This window comes from Mercurialis annua, linkage group LG3, assembly GCF_937616625.2.
Source record: "Mercurialis annua linkage group LG3, ddMerAnnu1.2, whole genome shotgun sequence".
Classification (NCBI taxonomy): domain Eukaryota; kingdom Viridiplantae; phylum Streptophyta; class Magnoliopsida; order Malpighiales; family Euphorbiaceae; genus Mercurialis; species Mercurialis annua.
The window spans coordinates 6,156,349-6,176,301 of NC_065572.1; the positions used below are offsets into that span (position 1 = coordinate 6,156,349).

Here is a 19,953-nt window from a genome sequence, read left to right on the forward strand (position 1 = left end):
ATTTGAGATGAATTTTACATGTTGTTTTACAAAGATTTAATTAATTTATTTTTATTATTTATAAAACACCCACTCTTTAATATTATCTCTCTTTTGTACGATAATTTCAAAAATTATTTATATTATTGATCTTTATTGTTAATTCCTATAGTTTCTAATTTAAAGAGATAATTTTATTCTCTATTTTATAAAAAAACAAAAGTTCAAATATATTTATTTTTAACTTTTTTTATATTAACATCATGATTGTTCCAAAAGTTATTATTTTTCATACATTTACATAAAAAAATTTAATAAACTAATATAATGAAAAATTTCTTTTACTAAAATCGTTGTTTGCGGGTTATGAATTATAAAAATTAATTTTTTAATTAAAAAAATCATTTGACAAATTATAACTTTGATGTTCAAGTTTATCCTTAATCTTATATTTGATGTCCAACCTTATTTTTATTGTCGCTTTTTAGCATAAGTTTAGTTCGCTTCAGTTGAATTGCACTGAAATAGCGGATTTCAGACAATAAACATATTTTATTCTGTAATTTTTTTATTTAAATTCCATTTTTTATCTTTTTATTTTTTATTTTAGTTATCTTTTTCTTAAAGTTCTCATTTTTTTTTGGTTTTTGGTATGACAAGAGTTCAATTAATGAAGATCGGCCAATAAGAGTTTTGAAGAAAAAAATAAATTTTTGAATTTAAAGATAAATTTGTATTCCATTGACTATAGCTGTAATTTTTTAAATACTATGATTGAGTTGGAAATTTTAATTTTACGTACGAAAATAATATTATGGTGTTATTGAAACTGATATTACCATGATTCGAATGTGGACTATATATTGACTAATTAGTTGTATTGATGAAAAAAAATATTTTCAACTGAAATATATCAATAATAAAAAAATATTAGTTATTTCCTTTTAGTATTTATATTTATATAATTTAGTATTGTACAGTACTTAATTAATATTATTTATTATTTATTCATTTTAATCAAATTTTAATGTATTTGTTTTTTCTAATAAAATATAAATTCCGATGCGAAATAAGGGTTCCGTACTAGTAATAATATAAAAATCAATAAATTTTGTTGGTGTTTTGAATAATCTATATCTTATATAATCGAGAGGACTAACGGAGCTCTCTCATTGATTCGCACCAAATAGAGCTTTTTTATAGTTTCCAACTTTTTTAAACTACTTCAATTTTATTTAATTTTTAAAAATCAATACTAATAGATAATCAGTTCCCACTTTTTTATAAAATACTTATTTAAATTAGATTTAATTATGATTTTTAACATTCTAATCTCATTGAACTACCTAATTTATCAATACAAATACCATCATAATATTCATTCTCCTTTTCGTTGTAATTTATAGTTTTGTGATTCATAGCAACAAAGAGCAACATTGTAAGCCATTTGATTCTGCACTAATATGATATTCTTGCTTTAATATATGTTTGATCTTTGGATAATCGTACAACATCATTTTCTATATGTTTTATGAAGTCATGTAACTTTTGTTTTATATATTTTACTTTTTTGTTTGTTTAATCTGATTGCTTTAACATTAATATTTCGTATTCACATTAATTTCACAAACTCATATCTAACTAGATTGCAATTTACATGAACACAAACCCATAACTAATCATAAAAAGGATCATGAAATTATATTTTTAATACCATCAGACATACATATGCAAAAGATTAACTTTTGGTTATTTCTCCACATTGTCCAAAAGATTATTTTAGATGGTTTCATTAGTGTTTTTTTTATTATCAAAGTTTCATTAGTGTTAGACTCATAATAAAAACCTGCAAATTCATTAACCAATAAAAATGAGTGAATCGGTGACTAACCTCTAATAAATTTAATTAGTTGTGAACTGAATTATTTTTTTAAATTAATGAATTAAAATAAATAAATTTTTATACCATTAAAATTAAACTAAAAAATAATTTTTTTATGATTTTAAATTTAATTAAACCAAATTAACGAGTTTTATTTTATTAATCAATTTTGACGTTGTAAATGCAAATAAAATATCGTACAATATTTGATATTAGTAAAACTTATGACACAATAGCATGGACCTATCTGCAAGAAAGTTTGACTGTTTGGAATGTTTCTAAATTCTTAATTTAAATAAAAAATAAACTTTTTAAAATTATTATTAATAAATAATCGTTGATATATATTATATATGGGTTTGCTAATTTACATATGGTAGGCTCTATCTAAAAAAACATATTCATAAATTTTAAATTTAGATAAAATAAATATTTAATTTTATAAATGATGGATATCACACCTGAAGCAGTACCAAAAGACTGCAACAAGACGCAGGTCACAAACAATTAGACCAGTCGCAGGTCCCTGACCCATAATCCAACAGTAACCAACTAGTAATTATGAAAAGAAGTGGGTCAGTCTCAACATGAATGTGTAATAATAAATTGAGATGTATGAATTTGTGAACAAAAAGCATAGGATGGGAATTAAAAGAGATTCTATAACTGTTGATTTTCCAATAAAAAATCAACCCGTCCCTTGAATTTATGACATAAAATCATCTAATTCAATTTATATTTTCTAAACAATTGACTCTAAATTTTTTTATTTTAGATCAAATAACCCCATAATTTATATAGTTATTTTAAAAAATAGATTTACAATAATTATATTGCAACAATTAGGGAAGTATCTAATTATTTTTTTAAATCCCTCACATCCGACTTGTATTTTATGCGTTTTAAAAATGTAATTATTGGATATTTGACCTAAAAATAAGGAGTTTTGGAGTTAATTGTTTTAAAAAATATAAATTGAATTAGATGACTCCGTATCACAAGTTTAGAAGGCGCATTGAGCTTTTATTCGTTGATTTTCTCTATAAATTAACTGTTAGTATGTATATCCTTTCAGTTGCAATTTATTCACTTATTATCATTTACATGCTAATTTCTAATACCAATAATAATGATAAAAGTAAATTACTTTCTATTATGTATATCATGAATTAATATCTTTACTTTCTTATTTAGAAGTTAAATAATATATATTTTTTACTGTTGTTATTGAAAAATCCTATAGGATATGGTTTTTGAATTGTGAATTGAAAAATTAAAATTCTTTAAAGCGAAAAAAAGAATTTAAAAGAAATTTAGAGATTAGAGAATTGACACAAGAAATTTAGAGTGGTTCGGATCACAAATCTATCCTACTCCACTACTCAATTAAAGATTGCGATTTAGAATACACTCAAAAAAATTCACTAAGCTAACTTTAAACTTAGTATTTTATAGCTAAACACTAATTATGAGATTTTCAAAAGCTAATCTATAACTTACAAGTGTTAAATTTTCTCAAAATTAAACTCTAACTCACACTTGATTTTCTAAAACTAATCAAGAACCTATAATGATTAGGAGTTTACAAATTTACTTCAAAACTACAACAAAATAAATGTAATTTAAGTTGAGTGTTTGTTGTTTCAAGGTGTGGAAATCATTGGTTTTAAAACATTGCAAATGAGTTTATATTTATACCCAAAACAATCCCCAAACTAAGCACTAATTAACAAACAAAACAAAAATTGCTCTCAGCAAACATATCTCCCCCGAGATGGAAATATCACGGGCGAGATATTTGAATAGGCCAAAATTCTTCAACGGCTAGTGTCACGTGTCAATGCTTCATTCGGTCTTCAAAAATATATATGTTGGATCTTCAACGGTTAATTAAGGTTTTTTTTTTCTATATTGATATAAGTTTCATGTTTAATTAACAATAACTATTCAGTTCTGAACAATGATAATATTTCATCTGCTAGCGTAAAAATTGATTGGTTCACCAGCAATCGATAATTCAACAGTGCTAGAAGGTAGATTTGTGTTTCAATGTTGTAATTTTTTATTTTTAGAAAATTGTTAAAAGTTGAGAAAAATAAAGTTGGATTAAAAATGTTACTTTTTATTAATATTTGTATATCTATTTATGCGACTTAATCAATGTTTCTTAATTACATTAGAATTTTTATCTAATTTTTATATTTATTATTTTTATTGATTTAGACGGGAAAATAGATTAGCCTGAATCGAAGCGAGGATTTCGTTCTAGTTTAGTAATATAAAAAAATACTGATGTAAACTATTTGTCTCGTATGAAAAAACTTTTATTTTTAATATTATTTTGTTATTTTATCTTAATTTTTTGCAATTTCAAAACATCAAAACACATTTTTCATCAAAAAATATTGATGTGAACATCGGAATAAATATTGTTCCGATATCTACATCAACATTTTTACCGGGAAAATTACCCGATGTTTAAAATTGCTAAAATTTGAAAAGTGGTGTTCGACATTATAAAAATTAAAGGTTCTTGTTAAAATTACAAAACATGCTAAAATTCATAACTTCTTAGCAATTAAACCTTATACTAATACAATGAGTTGATATTTTAATAAATTAAAGAACTATAATTGTTGTGCAAATGTAAATAATTAGATAAATCCAAAATTTCAACATAAAACCAATCAATTAAGCCTAAAACCTAACAGAAACAAAAATCAGACTCTTCTTTTCCTCAACTTTGGCTTTGTTTGTCTGCTTAGTTGATTAATATGGAACCTTCTATGGAGTCATTCACATTAATCTGTTTTACACTGTGGCATATCTGGAAGACTCGTAATGCCATTATTTTCAGGCAAGAATATTACTCTATTGAAGATACTATATTATTTGCTTCTAAAGCTTGTGATGAATATATCTTAGTATTATCTATGGAACACCCACCAAACAGTACTGTAAGTCATACATTGTCAGCTCCTTATCCTTTTTATTCTCTCCCGCGTGACTGTATTAAGCTTAGTGTGGATGCTGCTACTGATAAACAACACAAGTTTGGGGTGGTTGCAGCTATTGCCAGGAATTCCTCAGGTTTAATAATTGGCCAATTCTCTGCTTGTTTTCGTGCTATATGGGATTCAGGTATTCTGGAATTTCTGGCTGTTCGTGAGGCTTTAAACTGGGCTATATCACATTGTTGGTCTTCTATTTGGTTGGAAGGAGATGCACTTCAGGTTATTCGCTCATTGTAGACATTTACAGTCCAATTATCAGATGTTTGGGGGATTTGTTGTGATATTCTACATCTCCAAAACTTTTTCCAATCTTGTTCTTTTCATTATGTTTTTAGGGTTTTTAATTTTTTAGCACATAACCTAGCACAATCTTATAAGCTGTCTATGTTAAATTTTTAGATATTTCTTTACCTTGTAATTTTCCTTTGAATTAATATACATTTGATAAAAAAAAAAAGATGATGAAAAGGCAAGTAATAAATTGGTCCTGCATGTAGCTGAAAATGTATAAGCCTATAACAAAACGTCCTGCATGTTGAAAAGATAGTCCACGTGGCTGAAAATGTTAATTTTTTTTTTTTTTTTCCAAACGATAGAGTCGATTATGAAGATTCAACTTACAAAATGTGAAAGTCATATAACAATGGATCCATATATGATCTTTCAAATATTAAAATAAAATAATAAGGAACAATAAGATACAAGCAAAAAATAATCGAAAAAAAAGAAAATTCTAAACATAAATCCCCAAACTTTAACACAACGATTCCGTTGAGAGGGTGTGTCGATATTTTCTTTTTCCGATCTTCCATTCAATCCGCTTGATCCTTTGAAACCTACTATTTCCGATCTTCGACCTTCATCTTCATTTAAACTCTAAAAAGATAGATCCATACCCTTTTAATTTCTTAGATCTACAAGACTTTAAAAGTTAAAGCTCAAACAAACACTAAAATTTCTTATGAGATCTAAGAAATCTAAGCAAAGGAGGTCTAAAAGACCTTAACTTTATTCCAACAAGAGAATCAACAAGACCCAAATTAAAAACTTAGACTTTAAACTAAGATTTATTGAATTAAAACAAGTAGATCTATAATAATTAGTAATATGGGCGGAGAGAGGATGATTTTCCGGTTAACCGGAAATCATTCTCTCCCACCCTCTAAAAGATGAAGAACAAGAGACCTTTTTCTAGAGAGAAGTGAGAGCAAAAATTATAGAGAGAGAGAGAGTTTTTTTTGGGGGTTATATGTTAATTAGAATTGTCAATTAATTGAATATTGAAATTTGAACACAAGAGAGTACACTTATATGTCGCTCACAATGTCAATAGTGACAACTTAGTGCCATTTTCCATATAGACTAGAAATTTTACACTCTTTATATTTATTTTGGCTCTCCTTCTTCCTTCACAAACACTATTATTAGCTTTATTTTTGGAAAGGTAGTTTTTGGCCGATCTTTAATTAAAAATCATCTCCTTACACTTAAATTTTATTCTAAATTGCATAAAATAAATAATTTTATCATATAAATAAGTCTATTGTTGTTTCTTTCATTTTGGGTTCATCTACTCTTCATGAATTTATCTCTTTTATGGAGTATTTTCTTCTTTAAAGGTGAAATTTTTGCAAGAAATCGTTTATTTGGAAAATTAATTTACAAATTTAATTTTTTCAATTTGATTATTGTTTCTTAAAGTTTAAATTTATGACTTTTTTTGTTGCAATTATTTAGGTTTGGGACGGAGGGAGTATTTATTAGCTAACGCTTAGGTCTGGAGTTAGTTATATTGTGTTAAATTCTATATAGGAAATTGGTACTTAAGTAGTCCGCTTATAACCCTCCAATCTATTCTGGAAATTTTTTCGGTGTAATTATTTAGCAAAATACGTGATTCGCTAACATAATTGATCGAGCTTCCGCAACAATATATATATATATATATATATATATATATATATATATATATATATATATATATATATATATATATATATATATTATCTAAAAGAATCATTTTTTTGTATTGAAGTTCAGATAATCCGATTTTTTTATTTTTTGGTTTTTAAAATATCCTAATAAAACTGAAAACCAAACATCAAATTTTACCTAAAATAGTAAACGGATCAAACCATTTTTACCGACTAATCAAACCAAACAATAAAATTTAGTTAAGTTCGGTTCGGTTCTTACTCAACCCTAATTCAATAACAAGAAGTGGAAGGTAAAATTAAACCGGCAAATGGTTTTTAGTAAAAAGAACTAGATATAATACATGCGGTAAAAAAGAATATGAGATAGTGGCAATTATTTGGTCGATGTAATCATTTTCGTAAAGCATGAGGTGATGAATTGGTCAATTACATGTGTAAACGAAAAAAAAATTACAAAGAAGATAAGAAAGCGATGAGAATAATAAAGATTAATTTTTTTGGGTTTTTTGATTTTTTTTAATAAAGATTAATTTAGTCAAATACAAGTGCAAGAATAAGTAAAAATGACTACCCATATTCCATAAAGGAGGCTTATTATATGATGTTTATTTTTCTTTATGCGACTCCAATCACCGGGACTCAGACCATTAGTTTCACTATATATAAAGTGAGCAAAGCTTAATTATAACTTCAAAAAATACTTCTTTGTCCGTCTTTTTGTACCGGAAAAATGGATCCCGTCACCACCGCTGTCCTACCGAGTATTCAGGCAGTGCCTTATGCCGCGCCGGCAGCTGTAGGTGGTTTGTTCTTCTCTATGTTCGTCATGAAACAATTCGTAAACAATCAGAAGAAAACTCATGCAAAGCTTCCTCATGTACCAGGTTTAATTGCTTCTTCTCCTTGTTTTCCTTTGCAAAGTTAAATATCTTTAAGATCATGGAGTATAATTTTTTTATAAAATGGTTATTAGGTTGTAAAAGATTTATAAATTAGTTATCAAACTTTTTTTTATAAAACGGTTACCGAGTTATAAAAAATTATAAAACTGTTTTATAACCATTTGGTAATAATTTCATAGTTTTTTATAATTCAATAATTATAGTATTATAAAAATAATAATTTCGTGATGACAATAATATTTAATCCTCCTTTTTGAAAGAAAAATTATTGTACGCAACTGTTGCGTCATGTCATTCATGCAATAAATCAATTATGCGTTAGTCATGTGAAAAAATTAATAATTAAAAAATAATAATTAAAAAATAATAATTAAAATATTCTATATTGCAAATGCTCATTGGTTCATTGTAAATATGACATGATATAACCAATATATAGAATAAATATTTCTTTTAAAATGATCAAGAAATGGAAATTTTATGTTTTCGCAGAGGTACCAGGATGGCCAGTGGTCGGGAATTTACTGCAACTGAAAGAGAAGATACCTCATGAGACTTTCATGGGCTGGGCTGATACTCATGGGCCCATTTATTCAATCAAAACGGGTGCTTCTTCTCTTATTGTTCTTAATTCTGCTGATGTTGCTAAAGAGGTGCGTGTTTATTAGATATACTCCCTATGGTATGTAATTTTTTTTTATTAATACACGGTCTGTAATATTTGTTCTTTTTGAAAATTAGAATTGATCTATAATATTTATCATTTTACCATACCAGAAAAACACTTATATTGCTATTTTTTTAAAATTTATCTCTATTAATAAAATTAAAAGGACTTGTTAAACACAAAACAGTAAATTAATATGAATAATTTAATATAAATATATATAAATTATGATATTTTTATTATTTTTTTTATTTATATGAAAAGTTAAAAATGACAAATATTATGGATTGGATGAAGTAAATAATATGATAGAAAAGGTAAATGAAAGGACAAAGTGGAGGAGAACAATAATTTTAAAAGGACAAACATATCGTATAAAATTTATTATATTTTCTAATTTATTTTATATTACTTTATTAAATAAAATTAGCAATTAATTAATTCAATTAATTCATTTTTATATTAATTAATTTACACACTATAAAGTTAAAAAAAATTAAAATATTCATTTTAGTTTATAAAAAGATTCTATAAAACATTATTTTAAAAAATATTAAAGTATAAAAAATTAAAATTAAAATTGTTAGTCGACAAAAGGAATCTATTAAAATGTTTAATTTGATATGTTATGCATAATAAAATTAATACAAACTAATAAAATTCTTATGTAATTTACAAACATATAAAAATATACTCAAAAGTATAAAAGTTTAATAAACATAAAAAACTATTTATTGTAGATCTATAATTTTTATTTTTATTGAAACTGGACTTTTTATACACCCAAAATAAAATGTAAATGATTTTAAGATAAAATTATTCACATTATGACGTTAGATCTTAACTACTAGTTTCTTCATGATTTTTAAAGCCAATTGTTTCCGCATGACATTTAATCGGAATTTACTAGTATCCCCTTTTGTTAGTTAAAGTGGGTTTTTATTCAAAATAAAATTTATTTTGGCCTCTAAACTTATTTTTCTTTCAAAACAATTATAAAATCATAAAATCATAAAAAATTAAATAAATTTATAAAATCTATTTAGATAAAATAATAAAATATTTATATAAAGATTTATTTATAATGATTTAAGTAATAAAATATGTTTAATTAAAATTAAAAATTAAATTCAACTACTTTAGAAAATGAATTAGACATAATGTGTTTTTGTTTTGATTATATTTATAAATTCAATAATACACTATGTTTTTGATATGACTCGATTTTGAATCATACAAATTTTGAATTTTAAACTAAGTAAAACATATTAAATTTTAAATTTTTTAACAAGCTAATTATATCAAATTTAATTAATAATTTTAATGTTTTAATTTCTTTGATAAGAAATTTTATTTGTATCTTATTTTAGTAAGTTAAATTATTAATAAAAATATTATAATTTGATAAGTAATTTTAAATTATTTAAAAATATTTTAATAATTTCAAATTATCATGTTTGATCAGTAATTTTATGGATTTCTTTTACAAAAAAAAAGAATATTTTTGAAATCTTTGAAATTATTTTTCTTTCAAAATAATTTTATGGACTTTTTTTAATCAAATATTTAATTGAACTTTAATTTTGATAATCAAATCTTTAATTTTATTTTTCTTTCATAATTTTATGTTTAATTGAACTTTAATTTTGATAATCAGATCTTTTAACTTAGTCAAATAACAAAATTAATTAACAAAGGAGAACAAAAGAGGTTAATAGTCAATCTAATCAGAAACCAAAGGACAAATAATTGAGTTTTTAAAAATCAGGTCGAGGAGTTCTAGTAATAATGAACGAATATATTTTTTTTTTTAGTAATTGTACTTTTATTTTAACTCTTATAAATGAATGAAGTAATTGTTTAAAAATAATAATAAGTATCGTAGGAGTCCCCCCTCTGTGATAGAGAATTCCGATGGATTTGGCTTCTCTTTGTCAATCACTATCTCTATCTGATGATGAAGATATCGTGGCTTGTGACCTAGGAGAGAAGGCGAGAAGTGCTGGTGAAAGCAAGATTGCCCATTCATTGATTGGGAAGGTGCTATCAACAAAGAAAATTAATAGAGAAGGCTTTATCTCTACGATTAATTTTCTGTGGAAGACGAAGACACCAATGGCAGTAGAAAATGTTGGTGTTAATTTGTTTGTCTTTCATTTTGGGTCGATTGAGGATAGACAGCGGGTGCTTTGTGGAGGCCCTTGGAGACATCAGGAACATCTCATTGTGCTGGAAATTCCTACAGGACTTGGAGATTACACCAGCATGAAATTTGATACTAGTTCCTTTTGGGTTCAGATACATAACCTCCCGTTAATGTGTCTGAACAGAGAAGCAGGCTTGTCGTTAGGGAGTAAAATAGGCCAGGTAGAGGAGGTAGACCCAGGGGCAACTGGTGATTGCCTGGGAAAGTATGTTCGGGTGAAGGTGAAGATTGATATCACCAAACCTTTGAAAAGAGGGTTGAAAGTCAAGGTTGATGAGATGGGAACTGTTATAATAGCCTTGTTAAGGTACGAAAGACTTCCTGAGTTATGCCTTAATTGTGGGATCATTGGTCATCCGTTGGTCGAGTGTGCAGTCAAGAGAGGAGGGGATTGCACTACCTACAAATACAATGATCTTATTAGAGCTGGGCAAGTGCAAGGAGTGGGGAGTAGGGGAAAACGAATGCGTGGCCATTCGGAGAGTAAGGATACTGCGGTGGCCAAGCAGTATGACAAACAACCGCCATGGAAGGAAGCGCAGGAGGAAGAAGGTGGTGACGGTTATGGAAAGGGAGATATCAGTGGCGGGATTCAGGGGAAATCAAATATTTCCCTACATTTATCGATGGATAAGGAAAATGCGTTGAAAAAAGTTCAAAAATTTCAAATAAAAGATTCTAGTGGAGGAAATCAGGGGGGAATGGAGTTGATTGAGGTGGATGTGAATGAGGAAACAGATAGCAAAGATATTAGTGGGCTAAGGATGGCCAAAGGAGTTAAGAAAGGCGATTATGGGCTGTCTGGGCCCAAACTGAAAAAAAAGATTGGGATTAATAAGCCCACGTTGAAGGCCTCTTCTTCTTTTTCAAGGAAAAGCCAGCTGAAGGGGAAGAGGCAAACTTTACCTTTACTTGACATTTCTAATTTGGTTGAGTTTGGGGGTGGCAATCTGAAGGGCAATGAAGCAAATGTAGTGGGAGGGTCTATTCAAACTGATGCATTATCTCTTCAACGGGACTATGCTTCTGGTGAGAATGAGGCTGTTGATTATCCGGCGGAACCTGTGGATCAGGTTCGCCGATCACAATGAGTATCTTATGCTGGAATGTTCAGGGGTTGGGCTCCCCCCGAACATTCAAAAACCTTATTGATCATGTCAATAAGTTTAAGCCTAGCATTGTTTTCTTGTTGGAGACGAGGATGACGGCTAAAGAGATAGAGAAAGTTAGAAGGAAATTGAATATGGAGGGGTGTTTTGGGGTTGATTGTGAAGGGAGGAGTGGAGGTCTAGGGTTGTTATGGAGTGACCCAGTTTCTATTTCTGTTCTTAGTTCTTCAATTCATCATATTGATTGTTGGGTGGATGGAGGGAATAATGCGAGATGGCGTTTTACTGGTTTCTATGGAAACCCAGTGCAATCGTTACGAATTCATTCATGGACTCTACTGAGAAGGCTTAGTACGATGTGGATGGGGCCGTGGATTTGCGGAGGGGATTTCAATGAAATTCTTGTGAACGAAGAGAAGAGTGGCGGTGGTATGAGGCCTGATTTCTTGATGAGAAACTTTAGGGAAGCCTTGGAGGATTGTGGTCTAGCTGATGTTGAAGGGAAGGTTCATGAGTTTACGTGGTGGGGAAATAGAGTGAATGGCGTTATTCGTGAAAGATTGGACCGTTTTGTTGTTAATGAAGATTGGCAAAGGAACTTCCCTAATTCTGTGGTCCAGAAGCTTGACTTAAGTGGTTCGGATCATAGACCTATTTTGTTATGTTATGATAAGCATAATATGGTATGGGGCAGTAGGAGAGGACAGAACTCGAGATTTCATTTCGAAGAAGCGTGGACAGTAAACGAAGATTTCAATGGGGTGGTATCTGATGCTTGGCATGGGAATGGAGTGTCGAGTGAGATGGGTAATGTACCAGCGAAATTAAAGAGCTGTGCGAAAGTGTTCCAATCCTGGGGGAAAATGCATGGGAGATTCTTGAAGCATGATATTGATAGAAAGAAAAAGGAACTCATGGTGCTGCTCAAGGATCCAAATCCTAATGTCTCCATGGATGTTGTTAGAAGAATAGAGAAGCAGCTTGAGGAATTACAGCTGCAGGAAGAGTTAAGATGGAAGCAGAGATCTAGAGTGGAGTGGCTTGCTTCAGGGGACAGTAACACGCGGTTTTTCCATATGAAAGCCTCTAAAAGAAGAGCCAGAAACAGGATTAGAGGGTTAAAAAATGATGCAGGTATGTTAAGGGAGAACCCTGTGGAAGTGGAAGCTATTATCCAAGAGTACTTCAGTACTATTTTCAAATCCTCTAGTCCTTCTGAGGAGGATGTTGAAAAGGTTACAAGACATGTTACCTCTTCCTTAAATGCAGAGGATAACGAAATGTTGTGCAAAAAGTTCACTGGAAGGGAGGTGCTGGAAGCTTTGAAAGAGATGCCTGCCACTAAAGCTCCGGGGAAGGATGGTTACCCAGCGCTTTTTTTCCAAAAATACTGGAATATAGTAGGTAGAGAGGTTACTGAGGTATGTTTAAGATTCTTGAATGATAATATCCCTATTAACTGTATCAATGAGACCATCATTGCGTTGATACCGAAAGTTAAGGTTGCTGATTGTATGAATCATTTTCGACCCATTAGCCTCTGTAATGTGTTATATAAGATTGTGTCTAAGTGTTTAGCTAATAGACTTAGAGGTGTGTTGGATAAGGTGATTGATAGTGCGCAGAGTGCGTTTGTCCCGGGTAGATTAATAACGGATAATGCATTAATTGGCTTTGAATGTATTCATGTTATTAAAAAATCTACAAAGAAGAATTTTGGTCCCCTAGCGCTAAAGTTAGATATGTCTAAAGCCTACGATCGAGTAGAATGGGGTTTTGTTGAGAAAATGATGAGAAAGATGGGTTTTGCTGAAACTTGGATTGCTAAAATTTCGAACTGCATTTCTTCTACCACTTTTTCTTTCATTCTGAATGGTGGTGTTAAAGGAAATATAGTTCCAGGAAGAGGTCTCAGACAAGGAGACCCCTTGTCCCCCTATTTGTTTTTGATTTGTGGACAGGGTCTTTCTAGTCTCATTAATGATGCTGTGGCTACTAATAAAATTCATGGGATTGAGTTTGGAGTTAACTGTCAGGTCTCGCACCTTTTCTTCGCGGATGATAGCCTCCTTTTTGCCAGAGCTTCTGAAGATGAATGCAGGGTCATCAGAGACATCCTTACTACATATGGGAAAGCTTCTGGGCAGCTTATAAACTTTGATAAGTCTGCGCTGTCTTTCGGGAAGGGGACTGATCAGAGAACTAAGGAGAAGATCCAGCAGATTTTGCAGATTCAAGTGGTGAGATGTCACGAAAAATACTTGGGTCTTCCCTCTTCTATTGGCAAAAGCAAAGGTGAGAGTTTTAAGTCCATCAGAGAGAGGATTTGGGTTAAGCTTCAAAGCTGGAAAGGTAACCTTTTCTCTAGTGGAGGTAAGGAAGTAATGCTTAAAGCTGTTATTCAAGCGATTCCTACGTATTTTATGAATTGTTTTCGCCTGCCTTTGAATTTAATTGCTGATATTGAGAGGTTGTGTAATAGATTCTGGTGGGGTAGTTATGAAGGGAGTAGGAAAATCCATTGGGCTAAGTGGAAGACTTTATGTGTGCCTAAATGTTTTGGTGGGATGGGTTTCAAAGATATTGAATGTTTTAATAAAAGTCTTCTTGCTAAACAAGGGTGGAGAATTTTAACTGACACGCAGAGCCTTGTTGCTAGAATGTTTAAGTTTAGATATTTCAAAAATGAAACTTTTTTGGAAGCGAAGTGCCCGAGAAATGCGTCGTATACATGGAAAAGTATAGTCTGGGCTAGGGAGATTTTGGAAGCTGGATTAAGATGGAGGATTGGAAACGGGTTCTCTGTCCGTATTTATCAGGATAGGTGGATCCCGCGAGAGAGTACTTTCAAGGTGATTGGGGATCAGGTGTTGGGTAGAAATGCCCTAGTGAGCAATTTGATAGGAGCTGATGGTCAGTGGAATGTGGAATTGCTTAATCTTGTTTTCTCTGAGGAGGATTGCCAGATTATCCGAGCTATCCCCTTGCCTATTTCTGATCAGCCTGATATTGTTCGATGGCACTATGACACTAGAGGGAATTACAGTGTGAGGAGTGGCTACAGGGTGGCGTGGGAGAGGAAGAGCATTCCTTCTTGCTCGAATAATGAGAGGAATATTAAATGGTGGAAGAGTCTTTGGAAGCTTGCTATCCCTTCGAAGGTGAGAATCTTCTTATGGAAATGTTTCCAAAACTGGATTCCTGTTAGAGATAACTTGCAAAGGCGAGGTATGGATATTGATACTAGTTGTCCTAGATGTGATAATAGGGTGGAGTCAAGTATCCATACGTTGTGGTTCTGCCCTAAAGCAAAGAAGGTGTGGAGTAACTGGGTCATGAGTGGGACTTTACATCCTCAAAAAAACTGGACCATCCAGGATTTGATGACCCGTGCTTTTGATGTACTTGAGAAGGGCGACTTTTTGATTTTCGGGGTCATATTATGGTGCATCTGGAATGACAGAAATTCATGGCTTTTTGGCACAGGCAGTAAACCTGCAGATAAGATTGTAGAGTGGGCAGTGAGATATATAGAGGACTTTCAGAAGGCTCAGAAGGGTGGACAAAACTTGATGAGAAGCAGGGGACCTTCTGCAATTAGAGAGACAGATAAACGGTGGGTGCCGCCTGGCAGAGGTGTTTATTGCATTAATGCTGATGCAGGTTTTAATGTCAAACAACAAAAGTTCAGCACTGGGGTGGTTATCAGAGACTGTGAAGGGAAGGTGCGAGCTGCTGGATGTAAGCGTTATAATACTAAGATGGAGGTGAGTGATGGTGAAGCTCAGGCTATTCGGGATGGTATTGTTTTAGCACTTGAAGAGGGTCTTATTCCTTTTGAAGTCAAATCTGACTCAAAAGTGGCAATAGATAACTTCAACAACACAAAGGAGGTGCTACGTAACGATATTAATCTGATAGTTAGTGATTGTAAAAGTCTTATTAGTGAAGGCTGGTGTAAAGGTTTCTTTTATACCAACAGAAATGCTAACTCTGTTGCGCATGCCTTGGCTAAGAAAGCCTTATCTGAGATTAGTTGTTGGTTAATTTGGAGGGGGTCTGTCCCTGCCGATATTGCTCCTATTGTTGTGGCTGACACTACAGCTGTTGATTAATGAATTTGATCCTTTTCTTCAAAAAAAAAAAAAAAATAAGTATCGTAGAACTTTAATTGGCTATTAATCAGTTATGGCACTTCAACTTAAGACCCCATATCATTAAATCTTCTAAATTTTAAAATCGGCCGCTAAACCCCGTAAACTTTACCTAATAATCAACTAAATCTCTTTTGTCCCAAAGCCGTCCCAAAAAACCGCCCCAAGGCTTTTATTTTCTCAAAAATGCCCAAAATACCTCTAAAATCAATAACAATAACCAACCCAACCCAATCTAACCAAATCTAAAATCACTCACCCAATCAAATCAAACACAATCTATCCATCCAATCAAATCATATATAAATCACCGATCAACTTAATTAAATCAAACCACTCAATTAAAAACCCTCATCCGCAGCCGCCAGTTTTTTTCGGCCACCACCATACATTGCCCAGAAAAAATTATCCAAATAATAGATCTTTTAATTTTAAAAAATTAGATAAATAACTATTTTTAATTTAAATAAAAAATAATAATTTTTTTAAAATTAATTCGTTGAACAGACCCACCGCAGAGCCACCGGCATGGATCTGCTACAAAGAGCAGACCCACGGTGGGTCTGCTGTTTGTAGCAGACCCACCGGCATGGGTTTGCTCTCCAGTGAACAGACCCACCATGGTGGGTCTGTTGATCTGATTATTTTAAAAAAATAATAATTTATTTTTACTTAAATTAATTAAATTAAAAATAATTATTTAATTAATTAATTAAATTAAAAATAATTATTTAATTAATTAATTAAATTAAAAATAATTATTTATTTAACTTTTAAAATTGAAAAATAATTATTTATTTAATTTTTGAATAAATTTAGGTTTGATTAGATTATGTTTAATTGGTTGGGTGAATGGTTTTAAATTTGGTTACATCGATATTGTCTGGTTTATTTGTTTTTATTTATAGATTTGAATGATATTTTGGTCAATTTATGTTAAAAGGAGTTTAGTTGATCATTAGGTAAAATATAGTGGGTTTAGTGGTCAATTTTAAAGTTTAGAGGGTTTAGTGATTGGGGGTCCTAAGTTGAAATGCCATAGCTGATTAATAGCCACTTGAATTTTAGGTGAATTTGTTATTTAGCACAGCATGGTATGAGATTATGTGATTACCCTTGACAATTTTTATTCAATCAATTAAATGCATAAAAGTGGATTTATGGTTTTAGCATTTAGGTGGATAAGTTATTTGACAGTTTTTGGTTAGCTATTTTTTCATTTTATTCTTTATGCTCTTTACTACTGTATTTACCCGTAATAGTGAGTTACAAGTGTGCTAAATCTTACTCCCATTTGGTGAAATTGACTTGTTATTAAGTTGCTCAATGATCAATTTAATGCTAGAGTGGTTTAATTTTAATCAAATTTTATTTGTATCAATTTTTTGGACTATAATTGTTACAGAACTTCTACATAATTCTTGGATTACGAATTCTATTAATTATTGCTTCTGAGTGAAGAAATCATAACTCTGAAATTATGCAAAACAATTCAGGCAATGGTAACTAGATATTCGTCCATTTCAACAAGAAAACTGTCAAACGCCCTGACTCTATTTACGCAAAATAAATGTATGGTTGCAATGAGTGATTACGACGAATTTCACAAGATGGTGAAACGACATATATTTACAAATCTTTTGGGAGCAAAAGCTCAGGTTAAATATTTCATTACTTCTAGTTTCTATTTCCTTTGCTTTAAATTTTGCTAAATTGAGAAGCTAATTAATTTATTTATTTTTTGGTTTCAAGAGGCGACATCGCCACCACAGGGACACCCTTGTCGAAAACATTTCGACCCGATTTCACAGTCATGCAAAAAAAAATCCCAACCAAGCAGTGAATTTCAGAAAGATATTTGAGTATGAACTATTTGGATTATCAATGAAAGAAGTGAGTTCTTCGATTTCTACGAGATAAAGTCATTTTTATAGAATAGTCTGAACCGGAGAACAACAATATTTCACAAACATTTTCAAAAATATAAATGGAATACTAGGTATGAATAGTATGTTGTCTTTTATTGATAAATATGAGATGATTACGCAGGCATTGGGAGCGGATGTCGAATCCATTTATGTTGATGAACTCGGGGCTACTTTGTCAAAAGACGAGATTATGAACGTCTTGGTACATGATCCGTTGGAAGGTGCAATCGATGCGGACTGGAGAGATTTCTTCCCATTTTTCAAATGGGTTCCTAATAAGAGATGGGAAGCAAAAATCCAGCAAATGCATTTTCGTAGGCAGGCAGTGATGAATGCTCTAATCAAGCAGCAAAAGCAACGAATCGCTTCAGGACAGGTAACCTTTTTTTATTTTTCGGTTCAATTTTAGCTGCAAATTTCCATAAGAGTACATTGTTGTTTGGTAATTGGTAAAGAAAACTTGTGAGCAGGAGGTGGATTGTTATTTGGACTACTTATTATCTGAAAGCACACTTACCGAACAGCAAATAAGCATGTTGGTATGGGAGGTAATTATTGAGACAGCTGATACAACTATGGTCGCTACAGAATGGACCGTCTATGAACTTGCGAAGAATCAAAATTACCAGGTTTTTTTAGATGTTAAGCAACAGTTTTATATTTGCATACCTATGTAGCACGGAAACGAAAAATGCCTAAATGGAAAACGCGTAAACAGGAAACATCATTACTTTTTAAAAGAACAGTTTATGAATATAGAGTTCTGAAATTTTCGGACCATTTTCAAAAACAGAGAGAAACGAAAATGGCAGAGTTGGAGAAATTTTCGTGCAACATATCTGTGTACTATTTGAGGAACCCTTGTATTTATAACATTATAATGTGATAGGACGCGCTCTATCACGAAATTGAAAATGTGTGTGGATCGGAAAAGATCAAAGAGGAGCACATGTCTCAACTGCCATACTTGAATGCTGTTTTCCATGAAACTCTTAGGAAATACAGTCCAGTTCCAGTTATACCAGTACGACACGCGCATGAAGATACAGAAATAGGGGGATACTACATTCCTGCAGGGAGTGAGGTTTGTCAGATTATCCTAAGCCTTTTTCGTTATGTCCGAATATTGCTCTTCAAATTTAAACAATTAATTGGTATTTTATAGATCGCTATTAATCTTTACGGGTGCAACATGGATAAGAAGGTATGGGTAAACCCTGAAGAGTGGAATCCTGAGAGATTTCTTGATGGAAAATACAATTCTGCCTACTTACATAAGACAATGGCTTTTGGAGGCGGAAAACGGGTATGTGCAGGTGCTCTTTCTGCATCATTGATCGCAAGTGCATCCATTGGAAAATTAGTGCAAGAATTCGAGTGGAGTCTCGAAGATGGAGAGGAAGAAAACGTTGACATAGTTGGACTCGTAACTCGCAAGCTTCATCCGTTGCATACTATCATAAAGGCGAGAAGGCAATAAAAACGATCGATCGATCTAGTTTGGAAATGAATCATCCGTAAGATCAGTAATAAAATATGTTGACCTTCTTTGCTTGGTTTTATCATGAAGTAACATAATTTCATTCTGGATTAGAATTGCCTCATGTTCAAATGAACATTGTTTGTCACTAAATAAAAAAATTAATAAAGGCTCGTCAAATTGAAAATCCGCAAAGGACGGTTCCTATTGCCAAATTAAATACTATCAGTTTGGAAAAAATATCCTGAATTGGTTTGTGACTAGCAATGCAATATAAGTTGACTAACTTCGCTATTATATGCTCTTCGTGTATTAAACATAAATTTAAGAGTTTTCTCGTTAGACCCGGTTTGAGTTCGTAACAAAAGAGGCGGTCATGAGTAATTGATCATGACAGACACAAAACTTTCAATTTTTTTTATTTCAGTCATTAAATTTTAATTTTTTTTTATTTTAGTTTCTGAACTTTCATTTATTTTCATTTTAATTTTTTTCAGATAAAAATCATTAGATGGTAGCTGAAATTCCATTTATTTTTACTTAAAAACTTATCATGTATGCATAATTTGGCCTATAAAATTCTTCTCAAAATGAAATTAATTTGTATGTGTGATGAATTTTCAAAATGAAACTAACAGAATTCGGCAGTCACATGTCCAACTCTGCTTGCCGCCTAAGCAATATTGGCTGGAAAA

At 31.1% G+C, this 19,953-nt stretch overlaps 2 protein-coding genes across 2 annotated transcripts; both read left to right on the plus strand.

Moving 5' to 3' along the window:
- The first annotated feature begins 2,309 nt into the window (after nt 1-2,309).
- LOC126672181 (uncharacterized) lies at nt 2,310-5,112 on the plus strand. Its single transcript, XM_050366127.1, has 3 exons — nt 2,310-2,357; nt 2,846-2,914; nt 4,627-5,112. Exons 1-3 carry the CDS (start codon nt 2,310-2,312, stop codon nt 5,110-5,112), a joined length of 603 nt encoding a protein of 200 aa, XP_050222084.1.
- A 2,292-nt stretch (nt 5,113-7,404) lies between these two features.
- On the plus strand, nt 7,405-19,453 carry LOC126674301 (ent-kaurene oxidase, chloroplastic-like). The gene is made up of 8 exons (XM_050368733.2): nt 7,405-7,696; nt 8,207-8,367; nt 17,347-17,508; nt 17,603-17,743; nt 17,900-18,154; nt 18,249-18,407; nt 18,668-18,862; nt 18,944-19,453. The coding sequence occupies exons 1-8, from the start codon at nt 7,543-7,545 to the stop codon at nt 19,256-19,258; spliced, it is 1,542 nt and encodes a 513-aa protein (XP_050224690.1). The 5' UTR covers nt 7,405-7,542; the 3' UTR covers nt 19,259-19,453.
- The last annotated feature ends 500 nt before the right edge of the window (nt 19,454-19,953 follow it).